The sequence below is a fragment of the Micromys minutus genome (genome assembly GCF_963924665.1).
Source record: "Micromys minutus genome assembly, chromosome: 15".
NCBI classification, from domain to species: domain Eukaryota; kingdom Metazoa; phylum Chordata; class Mammalia; order Rodentia; family Muridae; genus Micromys; species Micromys minutus.
Window position 1 is genome coordinate 53,427,314 of NC_137984.1, and position 23,727 is coordinate 53,451,040.

Below are 23,727 nucleotides of genomic sequence, written 5' to 3' on the forward strand. Positions count from 1 at the left end.
TGGTATGAGAGCACCAGCCCCTGCTGGGATAAAACAGACTGTCTACTTGCCCAGAAAGTGTAAAATTAATTACCTTCCTTCATTGATGAGTTCAATAAATGCAAGACCTGCATTCTTCTGGATAGAATTCTGCCATTCCTAAAGGAATAAACCAAAACAAGAGTAAGAAAAATGAACATGCAAACAAAATAATAACTAGCTAAGGACCATGAAGACACTGTTACTAACCCTACAACACTTCGTTTTCAATAAGGTTGTACAACAAGCATCTTTTCAGGAGGAAAAAAAATGACCCCGATTCACAGTTTAGAAGGCGGCTTTTAGTTGCCAGAAAGGTGAAGTTTGTTGGAAAATTAGAGGTAAGTAAGGTGTCTGCTCAGCACCAAGCTTCCTCCAGGAAAGAAGGAATGACCAGCAGCAGCCTGAAGCTATGCACAAGGAGGAGGCATTTTAGACTACTGAAGTCTTTAATCAGCAATACAGTTTTCATTAGAACTAGAAGCAATGCCTTTATGCATCTGTGCTTTATGCACCTATATGTTCTTATATCTATAACTTTATGTTTCTATGCACTTATGCACTGTGTCTTTATATGCATCTATACATTTATGTTGCTAAACATTTAGGCATTCTATACATCTACACATCCATACCTTTACACGATCCTTATTTTTACACTGTCTTGGGAATAAGTTGCTCTAGTCAGATTCACATTCTAAAGGATTCAAACAGCAACACAAAACCAGCGTTTAGGAGACAGGCATGCAGATCTCTGACTTTAGTCAGTCTACAGAACAAGTTCCAGGACAGCCAAGCTTAGGCAGTGGAGGAGTTGGAAAACAGAAAGCTGGTGACAATGTAATAGAACAAAGGACCGTGTTCAAGCCCTCAGCAAGCAGCAGAACTTGGCAGTTTCAGCATGTGGCTCTGGCTTTAGAGTCTGGAGTAGAAGGGACCACTGAGACAACTGGTGCTGGTGAGCTGGAGCTAAGAACTTAGAGGTGATTAAGAAGAGGTTAGACCACTGAGGTGAAATCTGGGAAGAGGTCTCTGAGAGCACAAAGAAGCTGTTCCAGAGATAGCCAAGGTTGCACTTTGTGCTGCAGCTGTATTTGGTAATGTGTAAGAGTCACCCTGGAAGTACTGGTTTTGAAAGCATGAAGGGGTCATGAAGAGCAGCTGAGGCTTGGCCCTGTGAGAGGCCATGGAAGGCCATTGGTTAAGGTGCAGCCCTAGCTGCAGTTGACAGCCCAGGACTGAAGGGGTCATGCAAAGGAGTTGAAGCTTGGCACCATGAAGAGAGCCTATGAGATACTAGTAATGAAGGCAGCAGAAGACCCCAGTATACTGGAGGTGCCAGTACCATGAAATTATCACCAAGAACAGCAGCAACAGTGGAGTGCATCAACCTGAACTTAGAGTGGTACCGAGGGCAGTGCTGGGGAAGTGATGCCAGCCCTTTGGAGGAGTCCAGAAGATCATGTGTCAGTCCTAGACTTTGAAACAAGAAGCTGTAACACTGATGTTGACCCCAAGGTGTTTGAGATGCCAGAGTTATGGGCTATCTGCTGAGGAAAGCTGCTGACAGGAAATACAACAAGCTCAGGAGAAAGAAGTTTGTTGCGGTCAACAACAATGAAAAAGGAGATGGAGATCTGAAAACTACTTTTATATCAGACACGGAGATGCAGAGTTTGGAGTTTGCCCAGCGGGTTTTCTGTCTTGCTTTGGGGATTACAGTTAAGTGATTGGATAAATCTCAGAAGAGAGTTTGAACTTTGGACTTTTAACATTGACAAGTTTGCTACAGACTATGGGGGCTTTGGAGGTTTTGGAATAAATGTATTTTTATTATGCTATGTTTGGTTATGGCCCCCATACACTTATATGTTTAAACAAGTCTATGAGTGCCAGAGAGTAGAGTGTTTGAATATGTTTGGCTCAGGGATTGATACTATTTGGAGGTGTATGCTTGGAGTAGGTGTGTCATTTTGGGTGTGGGCTTTAAGACCCTCATCCTAGCTGCCAGGAAGTCAGTATTCTGCTAGCCGCCTTCATATGAAGATGAAGAACTCTCAGCTCCTCCTGCAGCATGCCTATCTGGATGCCGCCATGCTCCCACCTTAATAATAATGGACTGAACCTCTGAACCTGTAAGCTAGCTCCAATCAAATATCCTTATAAGAGTGGCCTTGGTCATGGTGTCTGTTCAGAGCAGTAAAATCCAAACTTAGACAATCATAGTCTTCATAATAAAGTTTTGCAATGTCTACTGTAAAGAAAGAAACAAAGAAAGAAATTCATGTTTTTCTTTATATACGAAACACTGTCTACCCAGAAGTATTCAATTACCCTAACCATAAATTCAGGTTCACAAAACAAACAAACAAACAAACAAACAAACAAACAAAAAAGAAAGAACAAAAAAACAAAACACTTGTGCTCTGTCCACAGGATGAGCAGAGTAAAGCTTTTGAACACTTTATAGATCACATTAACAGTGTCTGTAATTTTCCTTTAGGCCAGATGATAACTTTATAACCTTTGATACAGATATAGTACTAAAATGTCAGATGCTTTACTAAGGTAAAGACGATGAAGTTGAAATATAAGCAAGCCAATGGAGGAATAGAAGCATAAGCTTTTGTTTAAGAAATATGTGTGTTACACACACACACACACACACACACACACAAACAGAATGTTAAGATCAGGATGTGGCCTGCTCTACATTACTGGATGCTTTCTCAGGCTCTGTTTTGCCTCAAGGGAGTCCTGCACAACATCAACTCGTGAGTAGAGAAGCGCAGTATGAATGCATCCTGCTGGGTGCATAAGCACCCCATATCACATCTTTGTCTTTGTGGGAAACAGTTATTTTCAAATTGAAATATTTGCAGAGGACCACCAAAACTTTAAAAACAGCTTTGTCACCATTTTAAACTCTTCTTTGTGAGCACTTAAGACAAGGGGCTTTGCAGGGATCTTGTGTGAAGACATAACACTTTGAAGACAAGTAGGTTCCAGAAGGATGAGATCCCTCTGTGCTCTGCTGGCCGTGAGGTGAGCACTAGAGAGCTCAGGTGCTGACACCGTTCTCCGAATCAGCTTTCCTCACCTATGTCAGCTCAGACGTACTCACTCCTCCTTCTCTGTGGAAACCTAACATGCCAGCCTAATCCTTACACAGGTAATATATCTTAAACTTAAAAATCACCATAAATAGGAGAAGAGAGACTAGAAGGGTAAAAATAGATTTAAAATCTTCTGAAAATTGATTTTTTATTTTCTGTATCTGTATTCTTAAAGTTTACTTAATATTAACTATCACAAAATATGATAGTAGTCCTTAAAATCTTCAAAGTAAAATTTAAAAAAAAATGTAGCACCCCACCTATTTTCTATGTATGCTGGTGACCTGGAAAGAGGGAGCCTCAGCTGAGATGATTACTGATTCCGACTGGGCTATGGACATGTCTTTGTCCACTGTCGGGGTGGATGTAGGAGAGTCCAGCTGGTGGTCGGCAATGCTACCACTAGGCAGTGGCCTCGACTTAAAGAAAGTCAGAGAGAGCCACCAATAAACACTTTCCTCCAATAGTTCTGGCATCCACCTTCCTGCTTTGAGTTCTGTCCCCGCTTCCATAACAGTGAACTGTGACCCAGAAGTACGAGAGGAAATGAATCCTTTTCACTTTAAGCTGCTTTTGGTCATAAGAAGCAAATTAATGAGTATCTGCATATATGTGCAAAGTATTGAGCATGTTTTCATTCTTGCCTTTTCATGGCTTACGTTCATTAACATTGTAATAAAAGATTATAGAAAAAATAATATAAGAATCCCACCCCATAAAAAACAATTAACTTAGAAGATTACTAATATAAAGTATAATTATAGAAAAACAAGTAGGCAACATAAAAGTATATACTAATTATGTGAAAATAAACATGAAGTTACCTAGAACTTTAGATGATCACCATTAAAATAAAGCATATAATTAAAAATTTTTATCAATATATAAGTAATTGTGTTTATACTTATGATGAAAAGACTAGATTTTTAAATAATGCTTTAAAGGAATGATCTCCACAATGATTAGTATGCACAGTATACATGTCATCACCTGGCATCTACGGCAGAATGTCCTAGAACCTTCAGGAATATCACTCTTTAGCGGTGCTCAAGTCCCTAATGTAAAATGCTGTAGTATCCACATAGACCATGCACATATCCCCAGGTGCATGGCAAACACCAGGGGATTTGCAGTATTTAGTATACAGTGATAAATGCTATATAGATATTGCCATATTGTATTTCTTACAAAATGACAACACAAAATTGGACAACCATAGGGTACATGCTTATTAAAGAAAAAATCTATCAAGAGGATATTACAATTCTAGACATTTACCCACAAACCAAAAGAACATTCAATATCACTGACCATAACACAGTGATAGTGGAAAACCTCAATACTCAACTCTAGCCAATTGACAGGGCACCCAGACAAAAATTAAATAAAAAAAACTCTGGAGTTAGATAATAACATAAATCAAATGGACTAATAGATACCTACTTAACATTTTACCAAACACAGAAGAATGTTTTTGTTGTTATTGTTTTAGTTTGTTTCTTTTCTTCTAAGACTATAGAACTTTCTCTAAAATTATCCCCATAGTAGAATACAAACCAAGTTTCAATAAAAACAGGAAAATTGAACTAATATCCTATATCCTATTTGATGACTACAGATTAAAGGTTGATATCCCCAACAGCAGAATCAGAAGAAACAGCAGAAAGCACATGTACTGGCTGGTTTTGTGTCAACTAGAAACAAGCAGTAGTTACCACACAGGAAGGAGCCCCAGTTGAGGAAACACCTCCATGAGATCCAGCTGTAAGGCATTTTCTCAACTAGTGATCAAGGGGGGAGGGCCCAGCCCATTGTGGGTGGAGCCATCCCTGGGCTGGTAGACCTGGGTTCTATAAGAAAGCAGGCTGAGCAAGCCAAGGGAAACAAGCCAGTAAGCAACATCCCTCCATGGCCTCTGCATCAGCTCCTGCTTCCTGACCTGCTTGAGTTCCAGTCCTAAATTCCTTTGATGATGAACAGCATGTGGAAGTGTAAGCTGAATAAACCCTTTTCTCCCTAACTTGCTTCTTGGTCATGGTGTTTTGTGCAGGAATAGAAATCCTGAGTAAGACAGCAAACCAAACTGACTCTGAACAATGTGCTACTGCATGAAAACTGGGTCAAAGCTGAAATAAAAAAAGGAACTTAAAGCCTTTTAAAAATTGGATGAAGATGAAATCAGAACCCATTAAAATATACGAGACACAAAGAAATTCTAAGAGAAAATATGTAACATTAAAAAATTATTATTCACATCCAAATATACAACTTAAGATTGATTTACAGATGTAGTTTTGAATTCCTCCAAGTCTTGAAATTAAAGGTTAATATAACAATAACTTCTAAAATTCAAAAGCTGAACATGTAAAGTATGTCTCTTCCAAGTTCAATTTAGCATGAGACTTTGAAGACCCTTTTTCTAGAAGTCTTTTTTAATTGAAAACTTTATTTAAAACAAAACAAAGACAAACGTACAGATTTTAAAAGCATTTTTGCATAAAAGTATATGAATATATTTTTGTCAGTACTTGATTTTTTTCAAAGGTTTGATAATATGCCTTAGAATCTTACTAGTTACAATGAGCATAAAGTACATGTAAAACAAGATGCAACGTGGAAATAGTCAAAGTTTTCATGGTGTGTAAAGATTAAGCATAATGATTTTTCTTTTTTCTTTTTCTTTTTTGTGCCTTTGTTTTCGTGAACTTCATATAGTCTGTAAGTTGTTTCTGGGGTGTTCAGAGCTTTCTGGTGTTAGTATCCAATTATCAGTGACTGCATATTATGTCTGTTCTTTTGTGACTGGGTTATCTCACTCAGGATGATATTCTCTAGATGCATCCATTTTCTTAAGAATTTCATAAGGTCATTGTTTCTGATAGCTGATTAAACTCCATTGTATAAATATGCTACAATTTTTGTATCTATTCATCAACTTAAGGACTTCTGGGCTCTTTATAGCTTCTGTCTATTATAAATAGGGCTGCTATGAACATTGTGGTGCATGTATCTCTGTTGTATGTTGGAGCTTCTGTGGGGTATATGCCCAGAAATGGAATACCTGGGTTTTCAGGTAGTACTATGTACAATTTTCTGAGGAACCGCTACACTGATTGACAGAGAAGTTGTACCAGTTTACAACCCCACCAAAAGTGGAGAAGTTTTCTCTTTTTCTGCATCCTTGCCAGCATCTGCTGTCATCTGAATTTTTGATCTTAGCCATTATGACTGCTGTGAAGTGGAATCTCAGGATTGTTTTGATTTGCATTTCCCTGATGGCTAAGGATGTCAAGCACTTCCTTAGAAGCTTCAACCCATTCAATATTCCTCGATTGAGAACTTTTAGTTTAGCTCTGTACCCCATTTTTTAATAGGGTTGTTTGATTCTCTGGTGTCTAACTTCATGAGTTCTTTGTATACCTTGGATATTAGGCCTCTATCAGATGTGGGATTGGTAAAGATCTTTTCCCAATCTGTTGGCTGCCTTTTTGTTTTCTTGACAGTGTCCTTAGCCTTACAGAAACTTTGCAATTTCATTAAGACCCATTTGTCGATATTTGACCTTAGAGCAAGAACCACTGGTGTTCTGTTCAGGAAATTTTCTCCTGTGCCTACGTGTTCTAAGGTTTGCCCTACTTTTTCTTCTAATAGTTTCAGTGTATCTGGTTTAATGTGGAGATCTTTGATCCACTTGCACTTGAGGTTTGTACAAGGAGATAAGAAAGGGTCTATTTTCATTCTGATGCATGCTGAGTGCCAGTTGGACAAACACCATTTGTTGAATAGGCTGTCCTTTTTCCATTGAATGTTTACAGCTCCTCTGTCAAAAATCAGGTGACCATATACATGAGGGCTCATTTCTGGATCTTCTATTTATTCTATTCATTGATCCACATGCCTTTCTCTGTACCAGTACCATGCAGTTTTTAACACAATTGCCTTGTAATATAGCTTGAGGTCAGGGATGGTGATTCCTGCAGATGTTTTCTTGTTGTTGAGGATGGATTTTGCTATTCTAGGTCTTTTGTTTTTCCAGATGAAATTGCACATTGCTCTTTCCAACTCTATGAAGAACTGGGTTGGAATTTTGATGGGGACTGCATTCAATCTGTAGATTGCTTTTGGTAAAATGGCCATTTTTACAATGTTGATCCTTCCAATTCATGAGCATGGGAGATCTTTCCATTTTCTGAGCTCTTCCTTGATTTCCTTCTTTAGAGATTTGAAGGTCTTGTCATACAGGTCCTTCACTTGCTTAGTTAGAGTAGGCTTCTGTTATGCTCATGGTCATCTCATTCTTAAAGGTAGGGAAGTTTTCTTCTCCGATTTTGTTGAAGATGTTTACTGTGCCTCTTAGTTGATATTCTTTGCCCTCTTCTATTCCTATTATCCTTATGTTTGGTCTTCTCATTGTGTTCTGGATCTCCTGGACATTTTGGGTTAGGAGCTTTTTGGCTTTTGCATCTTCTCTGACTGTTTTGTCCATGTTTTCCATCTTGTCTTCAGCCCCTGAGATTCTCTCTTCCATCTCTTGTAGTCTGTTGGAGATGCCTGCATCTGTGACTACTGATTTCTATTAGGTTTTCTACCTCCATGGTTGTTTCTTTTAGTGTTTTCTTTATTGTTTCCATTTCCATTTTAAATTCCTTCTTCAATTCCTTCATCTCTTTGGTTCTGTTTTCCTCTAGTTCTTTGATTTGAGTGTTTTTTTTTTTTTTTGTCTCCTCATTAAAAGCTTCTATTTCTTTATGCTTTTCCTCCTGTTCTTGTTTAAGGATCTCCATCATCATCTTGAGGTATCATTTCGGGTCTGAGTCTTCTTTTTCTGGAGTGTTTGGCATACCACTGTTTGCTGTGATGGGAGAGCTGGGTACTGATGTTGCCAGGTTGTCTTGGTTTCCATTGGGTAAGTTCTTTCACTTTCCTCTTACCATTTTTTGTCTGTCATTACACATAGTCTTGTTGTCAGTGATTGGTTTCTGTCTCTCCTGTGTACCTCGCCTGTGTCTCTGGATCTCTGCTCTACCTGGTAGCAGATGGCCTGAGCGTTTGGTCTGCACACACGGGTCCTCTGGGTGGAAACTGAGTCCCTAAGGCAGAGTTCTTGTCTCCTGAACCAATGAGGGGTGGCGCTTTCGATGCGCTCAGCCCAGACCTCTCTGCACCCAGGCTACTTGCAGTGCAGTCTCACCAGGCCTGTGTCCCTGGATCTCTGCTGTTTCCGGTGGCAGATGGCCTGAGCGTTTGGTCTGAAGACCCTTTTTATAACAGGAGAAGTAACATGAGACAAGGGACAGAACTTCCACTGAATTGACCTTTCTCTGTGGAGAATGCCATCCTTTCCTTTACTTGACTGCCCCAATGGAGCTTCCTTGTTTTAGGGTGAACATTCACATAGTTTTAGATAAACCAATTCATCTGAACATGAAAAGAGGGAGCTTAGAGAAAGTACCAAGCAAAAGGATGCATTGCTAAGGATTAAAAGATTGTGTACACTTCATTTGAAAAACACCTAGGAAGATGTGAAGTAATCTGCATAACCCAAAAACATACTGTCTACTATTTCAAAATAAATTTCTTCTTTTATTTTATAACCATTATCATCATCATCATCATCATCATCATCATCATCATCATCATCATCATCATCATCATCATCATCATCATCATCAATGTATGTGTGATACTGAGGGTGTTCATCAGTCTGCTTGTGCCATGGAGAACTTGTGGAAGTTGTTAGGTGCCAAATTTGGACAAAGAACTAACTGAGGTGCTTATTGACATATCAAAGCAGATTCTGGCCACCAGTTTCTCCCAGAGTCCCTCAATTCCTACCACTTACAGGGTCCTCCTTGGTGGTATACCCTGCACTCTTACCTGAACTCTCCAGCCTAGTGGCTAGACTGCAATTCCCCAATATGTTCTTCCCTATGTAATCCAGCCATTTTAGCTCCGCCTCTCTTTTGGCCTTGGAGGTCTCTTGTTGTCTTGGCTGGTGCTTCTGGAGATCCTAACTCCTGCTTGCTCACATGGCGCAGCTCGGACGAGTTCACTATGGGTCCTTCCTGGTCCGGCTATGCTTGCCCTCCTCTCTCCAGTGCTCTCCCTGTCATCTACAACAGACTTAGCAGCATTCATGACCCTCATTTTTTCCTTTTCGTTTCCATTTTTTTTCTCTTTTCCCTCTTTCCTTTCCTTCCCTTTCCTTCCCTTCATTCAGAAGTGAGATGGCAGTTTTAAGGCTTTGGTTCTCTCATTTCTCCATGGCTTATGGGAATAAGCTCTATCTATTATGCTTGTGGTCAAGCACTGTTACCCACAGAACCACCCAGCTTAGCTTAGCAGAGTCAGGTTCATTACCAGAGAGCATTCCACAAGCGTTCCGTATTCAGAGCCACACATACAAGTGCTTGATTATATCAGCGAAACATCTCAGGCCCTGTGTCTTCTCATTCTGCCTCACTGCCTTTAAATTCAGATGTGATATCTGCAGTGCTGAAAAGAAACCTGACTTCCTGGGGACTAGAAGCATGGCATCAATGCTTCAGGAACCCCCAAGATACTAGCAAAAGAGAGTTGGGGCACCTCTGAGCACTGAGTCACATGAGACAGAAGTGTACAACAACCAAGATTTAATGACACTTCTAAAGTCCCAGAGAAAAACACACAATTCATCCCTTGTTTTCTCAATTTATCATCTTATTACACAGTCTAAAGTCCTCACAATACTGAATATATATGAACAAGACATTTATCAAGGATGTACATGTTGGCCTCAGCCTGGCTTCAGAACCTCATATTGGCTGTATTACATCTAAGAAAGATCTTTTTCTTTTGTACCATCTGACTAAACTGTAGCAAACTGGAGAAAAAAGTTTCAAAAAATTAAATGTTCAAAGGCCAAATCACTTGAAAGGAAAAGGATTTTCTTCAGTTGTGGCTCCTTTGTGAGTGCTGTTTCTTAAATCCCTGAGTCACACCCTGACCACACCAGTCACCAAATCCTTTTAGTTAAATATATGAAGTATTTAGAAAAGAACAAAGTCATACAAACCACAAAATAATTCACACTGAGCACATCATACATAGATCCAAGAAGTCATTATTTTAACTTATGTATTTTCAACTTTTAATGAGAACAGGAATGATTTATTAAGCAGGCGTTTGCTTAATCAGTGCTTAAACTCAGAAAGCACTTAAATACGGATAATATATTTTTTCAAGAGATCCCTCAATTTATCTCTTGATATACAAAGCAAAGAGAAGTACACATGCATCCGCTAAGCTTTACTGATAGAAACTTAAAGGAATCCTGTGGATAACAACGCCACTCCCTTTTCCTTAGAGTTCTTCCACTGGAGACTTCCTTAAAAGACATCTGGAGATAATTAGAAACTATTATAGTACCTAAAAGAGTTAGTTTGGAAACAATCTGCTACTCATCAAAGAATGTAGTACACAGAGGATAAGGCAGGAGGACATAAGTGTGGCAAGAGTGGAAGAGAGCACCTCAGCCCCTGCACCTCAGCCAGTGCACCTCAGCCAGTGCACCTCAGCCACTGTACCTCAGCCCCTGCACCTCAGCCACTGTACCTCAGCCACTGCACCTCAGCCACTGTACCTCAGCCAGTTCACCTCAGCCACTGTACCTCAGCCAGTTCACCTCAGCCACTGCACCTCAGCCACTGCACCTCAGCCACTGTACCTCAGCCAGTTCACCTCAGCCACTGCACCTCAGCCACTGCACCTCAGCCACTGTACCTCAGCCACTGCACCTCAGCCACTGCACCTCAGCCCCTGCACCTCAGCCACTGCACCTCAGTCACTACACCTCAGCCAGTGCACCTCAGCCAGTGCACCTCAGCCACTGCACCTCAGCGGCAGCCTCTGATCCATGCTTCCTGTACCCCAGGAGCCTGGGCAGGACACTGAAACATAGGCTCTGTGCCAAACAGAGCAAAGGCTAACCATCTTATACAATTCCTTACACTTCAAAATGATAATACATTTTGTTAAAAAGATTCTAGTAACTAAATTAATACAAACCATAAGTGAAAAGAACTAATACTTTAAGTTGTACATGGAAAAAGTATCAAAATAGAGTAAAAATAGTGCTATGTTTTGGAACATTAAGCAAATTACAACAGAAAATGGTAATGTTGTCTTGAAACTAAAAATATGTTTTTGAAAAAATGCAAAATTCCACTGGGGGTAGACTGAATGCTATGTCCGTTAAAGTGTAGAGGGTGCCACATGCACTGAATTATCCTTGACAAGTACCTTCAGACATCTGTAATGTGATCTCCTGTGAATTTAGAACACATTTTTGGACACAAACTATTGGCAAGAGGGTTTTTTTCTTTTTTCTTTTCTTTTTTTTAGGAGCTCAGATAAGGAGGGAAGACAAATCAAATGTTCGTAGTAATATGTAATAGTTAACATGGAACTCCCATTATGGAAATGAAAGTGTAAAAGTAAAAGCATTTAAGGAGCAGCAGCAAAGAGAAATATTAGGCACCCAAAGTAAAGTTCACCTCCATTTCCTTTCAATTCTAATCTGAGTTTTCAGTGTCTTGTCTAAATTTTAAGGTAAATTTATGCAAACAAACTACAAAATGATATTTGCATTGAAAACGTATTTTGACAGAAATTAAATCACAGCACGGTTAGTATTTTAAGGCCACATCTCACCGTGAGGTAAAAGGGCCTAGAACACACAGAGATGGGAAGAACGCCTACTGTGAACTGCTCCTGTTAGTCTCGCTGATGCTCATCATCTGTGGTGACCGACAGTAAAACAAAGCAGACGAGCTCCGAGGCCACGGCTTCGGGGATTCATCACGATCTCCTGCCTTGGCAGGCGCACAGCCGGCAGACTGGGCTAATTCTATGGGGATCAGCGCCAATGGAAGAAACGCATTGAGGTCTTCAGAACATGCTGTGTAGAGAGCTAGGCCCAGCTAACTCTACAGCTCTGTTAACTTTTCTCACCAGAGGTCTGCCATGTCTGTGCTCACCCTGCTAAGTGATGAAAATCGTGAATTTTAACAGCACTGAAAGATGTCATATTATTTTAAGAACCTTTTGAAATGTGTCCATTTTTCTTAGTGCCCTCAAAACCAAAGTCGGAAAGCATCCATGATCAACAATGATCTGCAATGACGGACTGATAGGCTTAACTTCACACTGAAAAGGTTAAGTTGGGTTAATACCCAACTGTATTTGACAGAACGGAAAGTGTTCACTGGCTTTCTTAAAAGTGCTTTATAGAAAGTAACATCAAGATGAACAGAAAATAATAAGACAAACAGTTCTTTTGTTTTAATGTGTAGACCTTTCGAGTTACTTATATAAGACTATATAGCCAACAAACCACTTGAAACACTTAAAAATTTCAGCATTCAAACACTGTATTATTTCTAAAATTAAATGTGAAAATCAATCTAAGAGGCCTGTTTACCCGGCTGTCCTGCTGACACACAGGAGAGCACACTACAGAGACAGCTTTCATTTCCCACTCTTCCTTCCAATCAATATCTGAGGCAAAGTTTCATCTCTAGGGCCCCTAATGGCAGGAATTTCTGGAGCCAGCAAATGGGTAATGTTAAACCTACAATTAGAAAAAGAGGCCATCAAAGACACCAGATCCTAATGCAACGCTGCTCTTTATTACTCTGACCTGCAGTGATAGCCAGGGCTCAGGGAAAAGGCATCCGAACTATGCCTTGCCACGAAAGCTGCTAAAGATCTTGATTCTCCTCCTAAGGTACCCATAGAGCCTCCACCTCCCTGCAGCTCAGGACCCGCTTCTCCCAGGGCTGGTGCTCTCTGGTTTCCTCTCAACCGTATTCCTGACTTCCCATGAACACACTCCTGAAGAAAGTAAGCTGGAAATCTGAAGGTAAGCTTTTGCTGTTGGCTCTGGGGTGTTTAAAGACCACTGAAGTCACGCTTAGCCTATCTGGGTGGGCTGTGGTGGACCTCAGGCCGGTTATGACTTAGATGTGATCACCTTTCTACTGAGGAGGTAAGCTTTTGCTGCCTGCTCTGGGTGTTTAAAGACTATTGTCTTATGTGGATTGTCCTTAGTGTGAGGCAGACCTCAGGACAGTTGTGGACATCAGGCGTGTTCACCCTTCCACTGAGGGTACCAGAGATGAATAAAATGGCTCCTTGTTACAAACATATCTACTCCCCTTTACATTCTAATATGGAATATTTCATATTCATATGATAACAGGGAGACATGAGTTCCTGGTGAAAGGAAAGAACATTAAATTTCTATGTTATCTATCTAAAAGTCAAATGTATAAGTCTTCTCCTTCAAGCTTTGGATAGATTAAATTTTCTTTTGTTTATTTTAAAAAAGAAAGAATATCCAACAATTTATCATCAATTCTTGTTAATAAAAATAATTACCCTTAGTAGACTTTTAGATTTATAAATATACACCACTTCTACATTAATTGGGAAAGCAGCCCATCAACGATGAGCTAGACTGCATGTGTTTAGTACTAACGGGCTTGACTTTCTACCACGTCTAATCTGACAGAGGAGAAAACAACAGTAACCACTAGTTATGTTCTAAAATCCTAACGTGTGCTTCAGAATTTTAAGAGATATGGACAATATCAAAAGCCCTAAAGAGCACAGAAGAAAGCCAGGCAGCAACAGAATAAAGCGATGGGAGGCTGCGGAGGACAGAGAGCAGAGAATGCAGCGGCAAGGGAAGGGCAAGAGCAGTGTGTACACCGGATGGGCATCTAGGCACCAGTGCACCATAATGCATCAGGCTAGCTCCTGCCTCTGCATGGCAAGAGAAAACACTTTACTGTCATGACTGTTGTGTGCATGTGGGATGTCTCAGGAGGTTGAACTTGGCCAAGACAATGCGACGCTTACCTGCGAGCACAGCAGCATGACGAGCTCCACCACGGACGTGCTGGACTTCATACAGACCAGGCCTGCGTAGGAAAGGCCAAAGCACAGTTACCACAGGGCAGGTGCACAATCTCCTCATCTTACGTTATAAAAGACCTCTCTGAGATGAGACTTCAGAAATTAAATTCATCCATACACTCTTCTACATTATTTAAAATATTCAGATGTTTCAAATGATATAAAATTTTCTAAAATATTAGTTTTATGTTTCAGTTAGGGATGATTACTGAAACCGGGCTAGTCAGAGTTGCATTAATCCAGAGGCATCACTCTTTGTTTTGTGGAGTAGAGAACAAGGATGAAAGACCGGCAGGCATTTTCTACTTGGAGGATCAAAATTAAACAACGTATACATCGCTCATTTACCTCAGCTTAGTAAATGGTCCAAAGTCCCAGAGCAGGTACAACAAGGATTGAAAACAATGCACACAATAGGTATGTGGTCACATGGACCACCTACCCTGCATCTGGAGGGGACCATGTTTAGTTCCTACATCACCATCTCATGCAGGTCTCATCGGTTCTAATGCTGTGCCTACTCTACAGGAAAAGAAAAGCTGGAAGTGGGCAGTGGTGCACGCCTTCAATCCCAGTACTTGGGAGGTAGAGGCAGATGAATTTCTGAATTTGAGGTCAGACTTGTCTACAATGCTAGTACCAGGCTGGCTGGGGCTACATAGAGAAGAATCTTATTTTGAAAGCAAAAAAGAAAGAAAGAAAAAAACTTATAAGCACTTGGACATTAATTATTCAATTCTTTTATATCTAGAATAATTTGCAAAGCATTATATATAAGAAAACATAATAGCTAATTCTAAAAGCACTAAAATATATAGATATAAATTAGATTTAATAATAATCTCTGTATGAGAATATTAATTATAGCAGTTGCTATCTTAAAATAACAATCTCTGACAAACACATAAGTTACTTTAAAATAAATGTTCAAGTCATAGTGCTGTTTTCTTAATCGAAAATAGCTTAAAAATAGATTTAATTTTTTACTCCTATGTAAAAATACAATCAAAAGTATCTTTTAAATAAATTTTATTATGAATACATGATGTGTGTTGGGGGCATGTGTGCAATGACTGTGGGAGTCATAGGACAGCTGTGTGGGTTCTGAAGCTGGAGCTCAGTGTCTGGGCCTGTGGGACAAAGGTACTTAGTGCTGTGCCCGCCTGCTGGCCCATTAAATTATCTTATAGAAAGACATGCTTTGTTCTATTAAAATGCTAACAAATGCAATGTTAAAGCAACCATTTTATTTTCTTGTTTTCTTAAGTTGATTTCGACTAGCAGTCTCAAGTGCCTGGTAGACAAGAGTGTGTGCAATTATTACAGAGGTGGATAAATACCCTTTTGTGCCCATTTTGCTAAGGAGTTTATCCATGTCATACACACAGACAGAACAAGCTTTAAAAAGTCACTGGTACTCTGTCGTATCAGATCCTAGGCAGACAGCTAATGAAATAGGAGACTGACGTGAAAAGCTTGTTTAAAAGATGTGAGGCATAACTAGCCAGAAATCCTTGCAGTCAGAAAGACTGATGGACCATTCATCGCTTGTTGGCTGATCCAGGACTTGGATTCTAACAAAGAACAACGTAAGGAGAAGTCCACAGGACCATAACTGAGATGTGGGTATAGTGACACAGAGAACACTACTCTGCAGTAAGAACTGTCCGACTTTCTTCTGTGTTATCTTTGAATCCATGATACTTTAAAGTAAAGGCTCAGAAAATGGAATGATTAGTGACTGTCTTTAAACAAACTCTTACGTAGTCGTTTACATTATGTAGCAACAGTATGACTGCATCATAAGAAAAATATAAAAGCTTACAACAGCAATGTGGTTTTTTTCAAAGGACTGTGCACAAACCGACAGGATAGCAAGATAGTGTTTGTAAACCATCCCTTCTCATGTGTGTAGAAGAAGAGGAACTCAGGTCTGCAGAGCCTCACTCGGAGCCAGGGAGTTTAATTAGTTCTAGTCAGAGCCCCCTGTTCTCATAGGCCAAGCTGGAAGTAAAAGCAGACCTAATACTGATGATAAGAACAGCTACGGAAACTCTGGCGAGGAGTACAGAGAAGACAAACAGGTTCAATGCAGTGGTGAATGTGATAATGAAATGCCCACACAGGTAATATTTTATCCCAGTAAAATCACCGTATTTGCAAACCTAAGCATTATATACCATACTGTGGAACTTTAATCAGAAGCTCCAGAGAGTACAATTTTCTGGCAATCTAAATTGTTTAGACAATGGCAAGGTTTGCACTCACATGGGTCTTAGCACACTGAATTCCTCCGTAACGGAATCAATACATCTGATAGGAAGGCTGTGATGGCCAAGTGTGACTAGGGTGACTTGGTCAGCATGCTTTGTTAGATGTGGATCAGATGTGGGGTGGGGAAGTAATAAATTATGCAACAAGGATAACAGGATGAAGGAACAGAGAAAGGTCTCAGTCGGCCTTTGTAACATGGGGAGGGATGACTAGGAAGCAGGTGCTGGAAAGCAGAACTAGGAATCTTAAAGTTCAGAGAAAGGCTGGAGAAAGAAAACTGTAAAGAGTTTGGGAAGTTAAGGTGAAGAGTTATGAGCAGGTTATGAAGCAGGGGTAATGGCTTTAAGGACTGATAATGGCATCCGACTGTATGATGATGAACCACACTTTATCATCTAAAAAGTAGCCTTCACTGGAGCTGTACATGGAACACAGAGGCAGGTGGTCCTCTGTGAATTTAAGCAAGTTCCAGGCAAGCCAATGCCACACACTGAGTCCCTTTGGGAAGGTAGGGACAAAAGTACAGGCCACTCAAAAGAATGTTCTTACCAGATAGTATTTATTCACCAGAGTAAATATCCTGTACATAAATACGAAGCCAACACAACAAACCACTTGTTTCTCAGCATAAAGCAGAGAGCTAGATAAAGTTAGAAGGATTATGTGACATGGGGGGAATCAGGTAGACAAATACAAGATGCTCTATCAGAAAAAGACTGCTGAGTCTGAGTGTATTGTGAACTACATTGCTTAAGGATGACAGTACCTAATGTGTAGCTAAGACAGGCATATGTGCATATTAATTTTAGACAGTCTAGATCCAGACAACTAGCAAAACAGATTCAGGAAGAAAACACTTATCTTAATTTGGCCAATATTTCAGTTCACATTTACTAGGAACTTTGAGAATTCTTCTTTGAGAATACATTTTCTCTTGCTAAAATGAAACCAACTAAAATAAAATGAAAACAGTATGCCAACAGATGAACACGATTACAAACCACCAAATGAGTATGAAATTAGAAGCTTGGTCTTTGTAAACAAAGCTGTCTTTATTTAACACAGGCACTACCCAGTGCTACAGTTATCCTCCAGAGTGGATCTGAGGGTCTGAGTAATCTGCTGAACTTGAAGCTAAATTGAGAGAACTCAAATTAGCGGTCAAATACTGCCTAGCCGTCCAGTCTGCAGGGCTGCTCCTCTTCGTGGGAAGTGAAGGGTAACAGTCAATACACGGCCAGCAAAGGGACTCATCTCGGAAGCAACATTACAGCCCTTTCCTGAATGGCGTATTCTGTCTGAAGCAGGAGACTGGGACAGAATATCTACAAAAAAAATCTCAGCAAGTATTTCCAAACTCTCAAGAGTTGCAGGAAACAGGCACACAAACAAAACACAACTTAGTAAGATGGAGAGGGGTAAGAAATTGAAGGAACAAGAGGCCAATTCATGTACAATTTATGCTGACCCCAACCGTTAAGTTAATTTGTTGCCACCTCATAGCTATAATTTTGTTACTATTATGATTAGTGATGGGGACATGTGCTAAGCAGCATATCTGGTATGCGACCCTGACCCCACAGGGGTTGTGATCCATAGACTGAGAACCGCTGCTGTAGACTGCGCCTTAGTTTCTCATGCTGGAAGACAGGAGCATCACTACAGAGTGTCATCAGGATGCCACAAAGTCGCTACATCTCTCGGGCACTATTTCCTGCATTTCTCTATACTTTCTTATGTTTAAATTTGAAAGACATCACTTATTAAATCCTCTTCATAAAAGTTACTTTCAAAAACTACAAGATAGCTTCAGAAATCACCAAAGTAAGTGATGTGGGTTCCTAAGTGTAAAACCATGAAAGCGAGACTCCAAGAACAGCTTATAGAACTACTGGAAATGTCAATGTGAATAATACTAGAATAAATGAACATGTGTAGAAGAGTATGAACTAACACTTGACTAGATGTTTCAAGTTCTGCTTATATCTTTTTTTCTGATAGTTAGATGGCATCAACCATAGTATGATTTAAAGAAGCTACAATATTAAATATATTTAAAACATTAAATTTGATTCGTTCAATTTCAGTTTTATATTAAAATAATAAATTTTATCTGAAAACAAAGCCCATCCAACTACTGTTGAGACAGTGAGAGCTGATTTGTACAGTGTTCTAACAACTCAGTCATTATAAACTAGCAGCCTGGCCATATTAGAGTAACACTGTTCAGTCTTCTCTCTAAAGGCCTAGATAGTAAATGTCTACACTGAGTGTCTGCTACGGTCATTCATTACTGCTTTTGTGACACTATACTGCAGAAGTAGTCTCAGAAACAGGCAAGGCGTGTGCTAACAGGGATGCCTAACAAATGTGCACATACAAATGTTCACCAACCCTACACATGACAGAGGGCTATTATCCAGAATATATAAAGAACTCAAGAAGTTAGACACCAATAAACCAAATAAGCTATAGCACTCCTAGGCATATACGCAAATGGTGCTTTATCACATACTGGCAAGGATATGAAGAAAGGGGGACTCTCCCCATTGCTAGTGGGAGTGCAAATCTGTACAAGCACCCTGGAAACTAATCTGGCAATTTCTGAGAAAATTGGAAATATTTCCATCTAAAGACCCGGGTAAAGCACTCCTGGACATATACCCAGAAGACGCTTCCTAAAGCTGTTGCCTGACTGTGGAATCCGTTCTCCAACCAAACTTGCCTTGTCTGGCGTCTGTGGGAGAGGATGAGACTGAACATGCTGAGACTATGTGCCAGGCTGCGGAATGCGGGGGTTGGGGTACCCTCTCAGAAAAGAAAGGGAGCATGGGAGCAGTTCTCTTTGAAGGGTGAGTGGGAAGGGGAACAGTAATCAGGAGGAAATATGAATAAATAAATAAATGGAAAAATTAATAAGATTTCCAAATACCGGAACAGCAGTGAATTTCCACCTGAATAGTCACGCTGTCTTTGCAGTCCTCATCCCCTTGGTCTCAATCCTCACATCCCTGCAGCCATGCCACTTTTAATGACTAACGTGTTCCACCTTAGCCCAGGCTACCTGGAGAGCCTGTGAAATAAACTTAAAGGTAATGGTAGCTCTTTTGTATGTCTGAGTTTTAAAATGGCTCTGGCTTTTAAATTCCAAACAGGGGATTTCTTTTTTATTATTCTATTGGATCTTCTCTATATTTACATTTCAAATGTTACCCCCTCACACATCCATCTCCCTCTCCCTTTAATTTTGCTTCCATGAAGGTGCTCCCTCTTCCAATCACCCTCTCCACCTCAGTGCCTTTACACTGGGAAAAACTCCTTCACTAAACCAAAAGCCTCTCCCCCCATTGATGCCAGACACTGCTATCCTCTGCTACATATGCAACTGGAGCCATAGGTCTCTCCATGTGTGCTCAGTGGTTGGTGTTTTAGTTCATGGAAGTTCTGGAGTATTTGTTTGGTTGATAATGTTGTTCTTCCCATGAGATTGCAACCCCTTTCAGCTCCTTCTGTTCTTTAACACCTTCATTGGGGTCCCCGTGTTCAGTCTGATGCTGCAAGCATCCTCAGCTGTATCTGTGTGACTCTGGCAGAGCCTCTGAGGAGGCATCCCTATCTGGTTCCTGCCAGTAAGTACTTCTTGGAATCAGCAATAGTGCTTGGGTTTGCTGACTGCATATGGAGTGGATCTCCAGGTGAGGCAGCCTCTGAATGATCCTTTCTTCATTTCACATATTTATTTTGAAAAATTCATGTAACTTAACTTCTTCATGTCTACAGTAATGGTACTCATTTACACAAAATACATTAAAAATTTATGAAGAAATATTAGTAAAATAAATACCATATGTTTCCTTATGAAAATTCTACTATATCAAACAAAGTAAAAGTCTGTTTTTAAGCAGTAATGGCTTAGTGAGGACCTTTAGCCTACTCAGTAGGACACCTGTGTTGGTCAGAAACAAAAGCAGCTGTAAGCTGACACAATCTGTCTTACTGACATAATCGTAACTTCCTGTCATTGTTGATATGTCATAGGAATTACTATGACATAATTATTCAGAGGTGTGTGTGTGGTGCCTGGTTTGAAGTTTGTAATACAGAAGTTTGTTCTATGAAACCAGAGATAACAAACCTATGATAACAGGTCTGCCCAAGCTTCTACTTTAAACATTTGCTGATTTGTGTTATCTCATCAAAAATGCCAATAATTGAAACTATTTTGATAATTGTTGATGGTCAGTGCCATTTATTATGTGTTTTTTTAATTGATATTCAGTGACCTGATTCATTGTATCTTAAAAATGGGTGCAATGTCTAAATTATTCAGTAGCGATCACTTCGTCAAGGCTGTGTGCTTAAACACATTTTAAGTTAAATTATTTACTTTGGAATCCACAACCAAGCAAATGCACTGAGGAAGTGCCTCATCCATAAGGCAGCCAGCACACTTTTTGGCTGGAAGAAGCTATCAGCTCCATTGCAGAGAAGAGACATTCACTCTCATGTTTATGGAATAATCTTATACTCACTAAAAACAGCTAAACACTATTTTCAAAGGAGCAAAAACTATGTATTTTGATGTTTCCCTGAGATACTATTAACTGTAAGATTAGACTCATTAAACATTTTTTTTACAACAATGGTGAATGACTGGATGTCTTGCCCTTTTCTTGACCTCTTGATTTCGTTAAAATGCAATGAAAGGGGATGAAATTAGGGAAGAGACATGTTCACTGTTACACATCATCTGGCCTTTCTAGTGCTCTCTGGGTCAAACTTGATTACAGCCAATTGTTAGCTCTATGCTAGTCTCTGCCAAACCTGCTCCTCTTTTCCCTGAGAAGCTTCAGATTCTAAAACCCTCATTTTAATGCAAACACTGAAGAATATGTCTGTTTCTCGTTCAGTACTGTACAAAAACAACCTGGCCAAATAATCATCCACATAGTTTATCTATGCATGTTATTAAGTGAAATATCAGTAATTAAAGAGGAGAAATAGACCAAAATCATGTGATATGACAAATAGCAACCTAGAGAGATAGTTTAAATAAAAGGATACAGAAAAGTCTTTACTTTAAAGCGGCATTATATATTTTTAAATGATGGGATTCTTTTAGCAGTCACATATAGAAATGAACAAATATAGTTGTAATCCTAAACTAGTTATATTTCTTGCTCTCATTAATTTTAAAACTCAAATAAATTACATATGAGTTCTGAAATTTAAGTAAGTTTAAAGTTGCTCTAACAGTCATATGAACCCTGAGGAGTCTTTATATTTGTATTACAAATGCAGGTTCTTTTCCTTTCGAATACTTAACATTAATTCAACAAGATAAATGCAAATGCCAGGTATCACTTTCTTTTCATCAGAAAGCATTCGTAACTTAGAGATAAAAGGCTACCACAGTTACTAACAGAAAACTACTTGATAATTATGGTGATGAAAGCACAGAGGGAAATGTTCTCAGGTGGGGGGTGGTCAGGGCTGTTCTCAAGAGTCTCAGCCTTACCCCAGAATTACAGACGTGAATTGTGGAAGCAATCTGAGAAAATAAGACCTTCAACAGCTGTGTGATAAAGAATTCTAAATTCTCAGACTCAACCCAGACGGAGAGTCTGTCATAAATGTAACATTTAAAGCAAAACATTAATGGTGAGCAATGAGTCATCTGTTTTTATTTAATATTAGCAGTGAATGGGGCCTTGCAGATTACGTAATATAACATAATAAGTATTCTTAAGGTTGCAGAATTTATAAGGTAATATTCTACTCAAAGGAACAATTTATTGTTATATTTCAGAAAATGTGTATAGAAAATATAGATCATACCTTTATTAATTTAATTAAGAACTAAAATTATTTTGTGTAATTGTGAGCCTGTGAAACAGATCAGCAGTAAAAAGCACAAACCTGATTACCAGAGCTTCATCCTTGAAAGCCAAAGAACTCCATGAAGGTATTGCTCTGTCTTGTGCATGTGCTCAATGACATGCACATACCCGTCACATCATCACACAATAATGACTTTAAAATGTAAAAATTATCTTGTCTACCCAAACGTCCAAATCTAATTCAAGTCTATTTATAATTCAGAGTAAGATTTTAGAGATAATTATATACCAGTGATCTAACAATGATGCAGAGGAGTTTGTATGCAAGTGTCTATGTAGACACAAATATACAGCATAAAATATTAGAACTTATCAATTAAAAGTAAACACTACTTTTAAGTTCATCTTTGAACAAGAGGTATTTCTCCTTTGAAACTGTACATAGATGAAGCACTGGTCAGAAAGGCAGGAACTGTGGTTTTCAAGAATTAGGTTGAGTTCCAAAGCAATGCTGTAAAAAGGTAATTACAATGTGCCAGGGCACAGAGGAGACAGGTAAGTCCTACTTCCCAGTGAAAACCCAGGCAAACACCCTGACTGGTCTTCAGTGAGGGCAGCAGGGCCTATCTCAGCAGGATTTGAGGACAGCGATCTTGTGATCTAGACAATGTTTTAATTAATTTATTAAAACAGAAATAGAAATTGTAACAGAAATCAACAGGAAATATGAAACTTGAATGGATGGTCTTATTTGTAGGGAGAGTGACATGGGGATTATTCTGAGGCCAGCAATTAAAAATATTTGAATTTGCTAAATAGGGTGTTAAAATAATTAAAGCATCTTCTTCTCTTCTGAGAGAGCAACTAGCCTTAGTCATTTTTTTCCATAACAAAACAAGTGTGTAAACAGAGGAAACACCATTGTTAGAAATAACTTTCCAATCAGACGCTTTGCTATTATGCTACCGAATTACATCTGTAAGCTTTTTAAATAAGTAGTCTTAAAGTTAAAATAGTCACATGCTTAATGAGAAAATATATTGGGCTGGACACAGTAGAACTAGAACAACCACGTGAAGTAAAGAATCTGTTAAGGCTGGAGATGACGGCACACAGGAGGGCCACGAGACACAAGTCCTACTTGGAAAAGAAGGGCAACAATAATGTAGACACTAAAGCCCATATATAAAATAGCAAATATAAACGGCAGCTTTTAAGAATGTGCTCCCCAAAACTCCCGAGAAACTCACTTTATATAATACTGAATTACACTAGCTGTATAAGCAAGCAAAACTAGATTAAGAGAATCAACTTCACAGGAAGAGATGATGTGCACACAGCTAACAGAGTGAGCACAGCAGGAGAACCTAGAGCAGTACCAGGGGAGCATCCACAGCACCTACCCTGAAGTATCAGTAGCAAACAACCTAAAGATGCTGGTTAATCAAGTGCTTACTGTACACGGAAAACAAAACAAACCCAGCAAATCATGGTCTACATTATCTTGTTAGTAAACAAAC

The 23,727-nt window shown here is 39.4% G+C and overlaps 1 protein-coding gene across 3 annotated transcripts in view; it reads right to left on the reverse strand.

The window, feature by feature from the left end:
- NBEA (neurobeachin) overlaps positions 1-23,727 on the reverse strand; it is a gene marked incomplete at its 5' end in the record, with an annotated part of 531,924 nt that overhangs the window by 242,390 nt on the left and 265,807 nt on the right. For all 3 annotated transcript variants that reach the window (XM_080929212.1, XM_080929210.1, XM_080929211.1), the window contains 2 exons: positions 74-138; positions 14,037-14,098. In XM_080929212.1, coding sequence (XP_080785338.1) covers positions 74-138; positions 14,037-14,098 — 127 coding nt within the window. The remainder of the gene's footprint in view (positions 1-73; positions 139-14,036; positions 14,099-23,727) is intronic.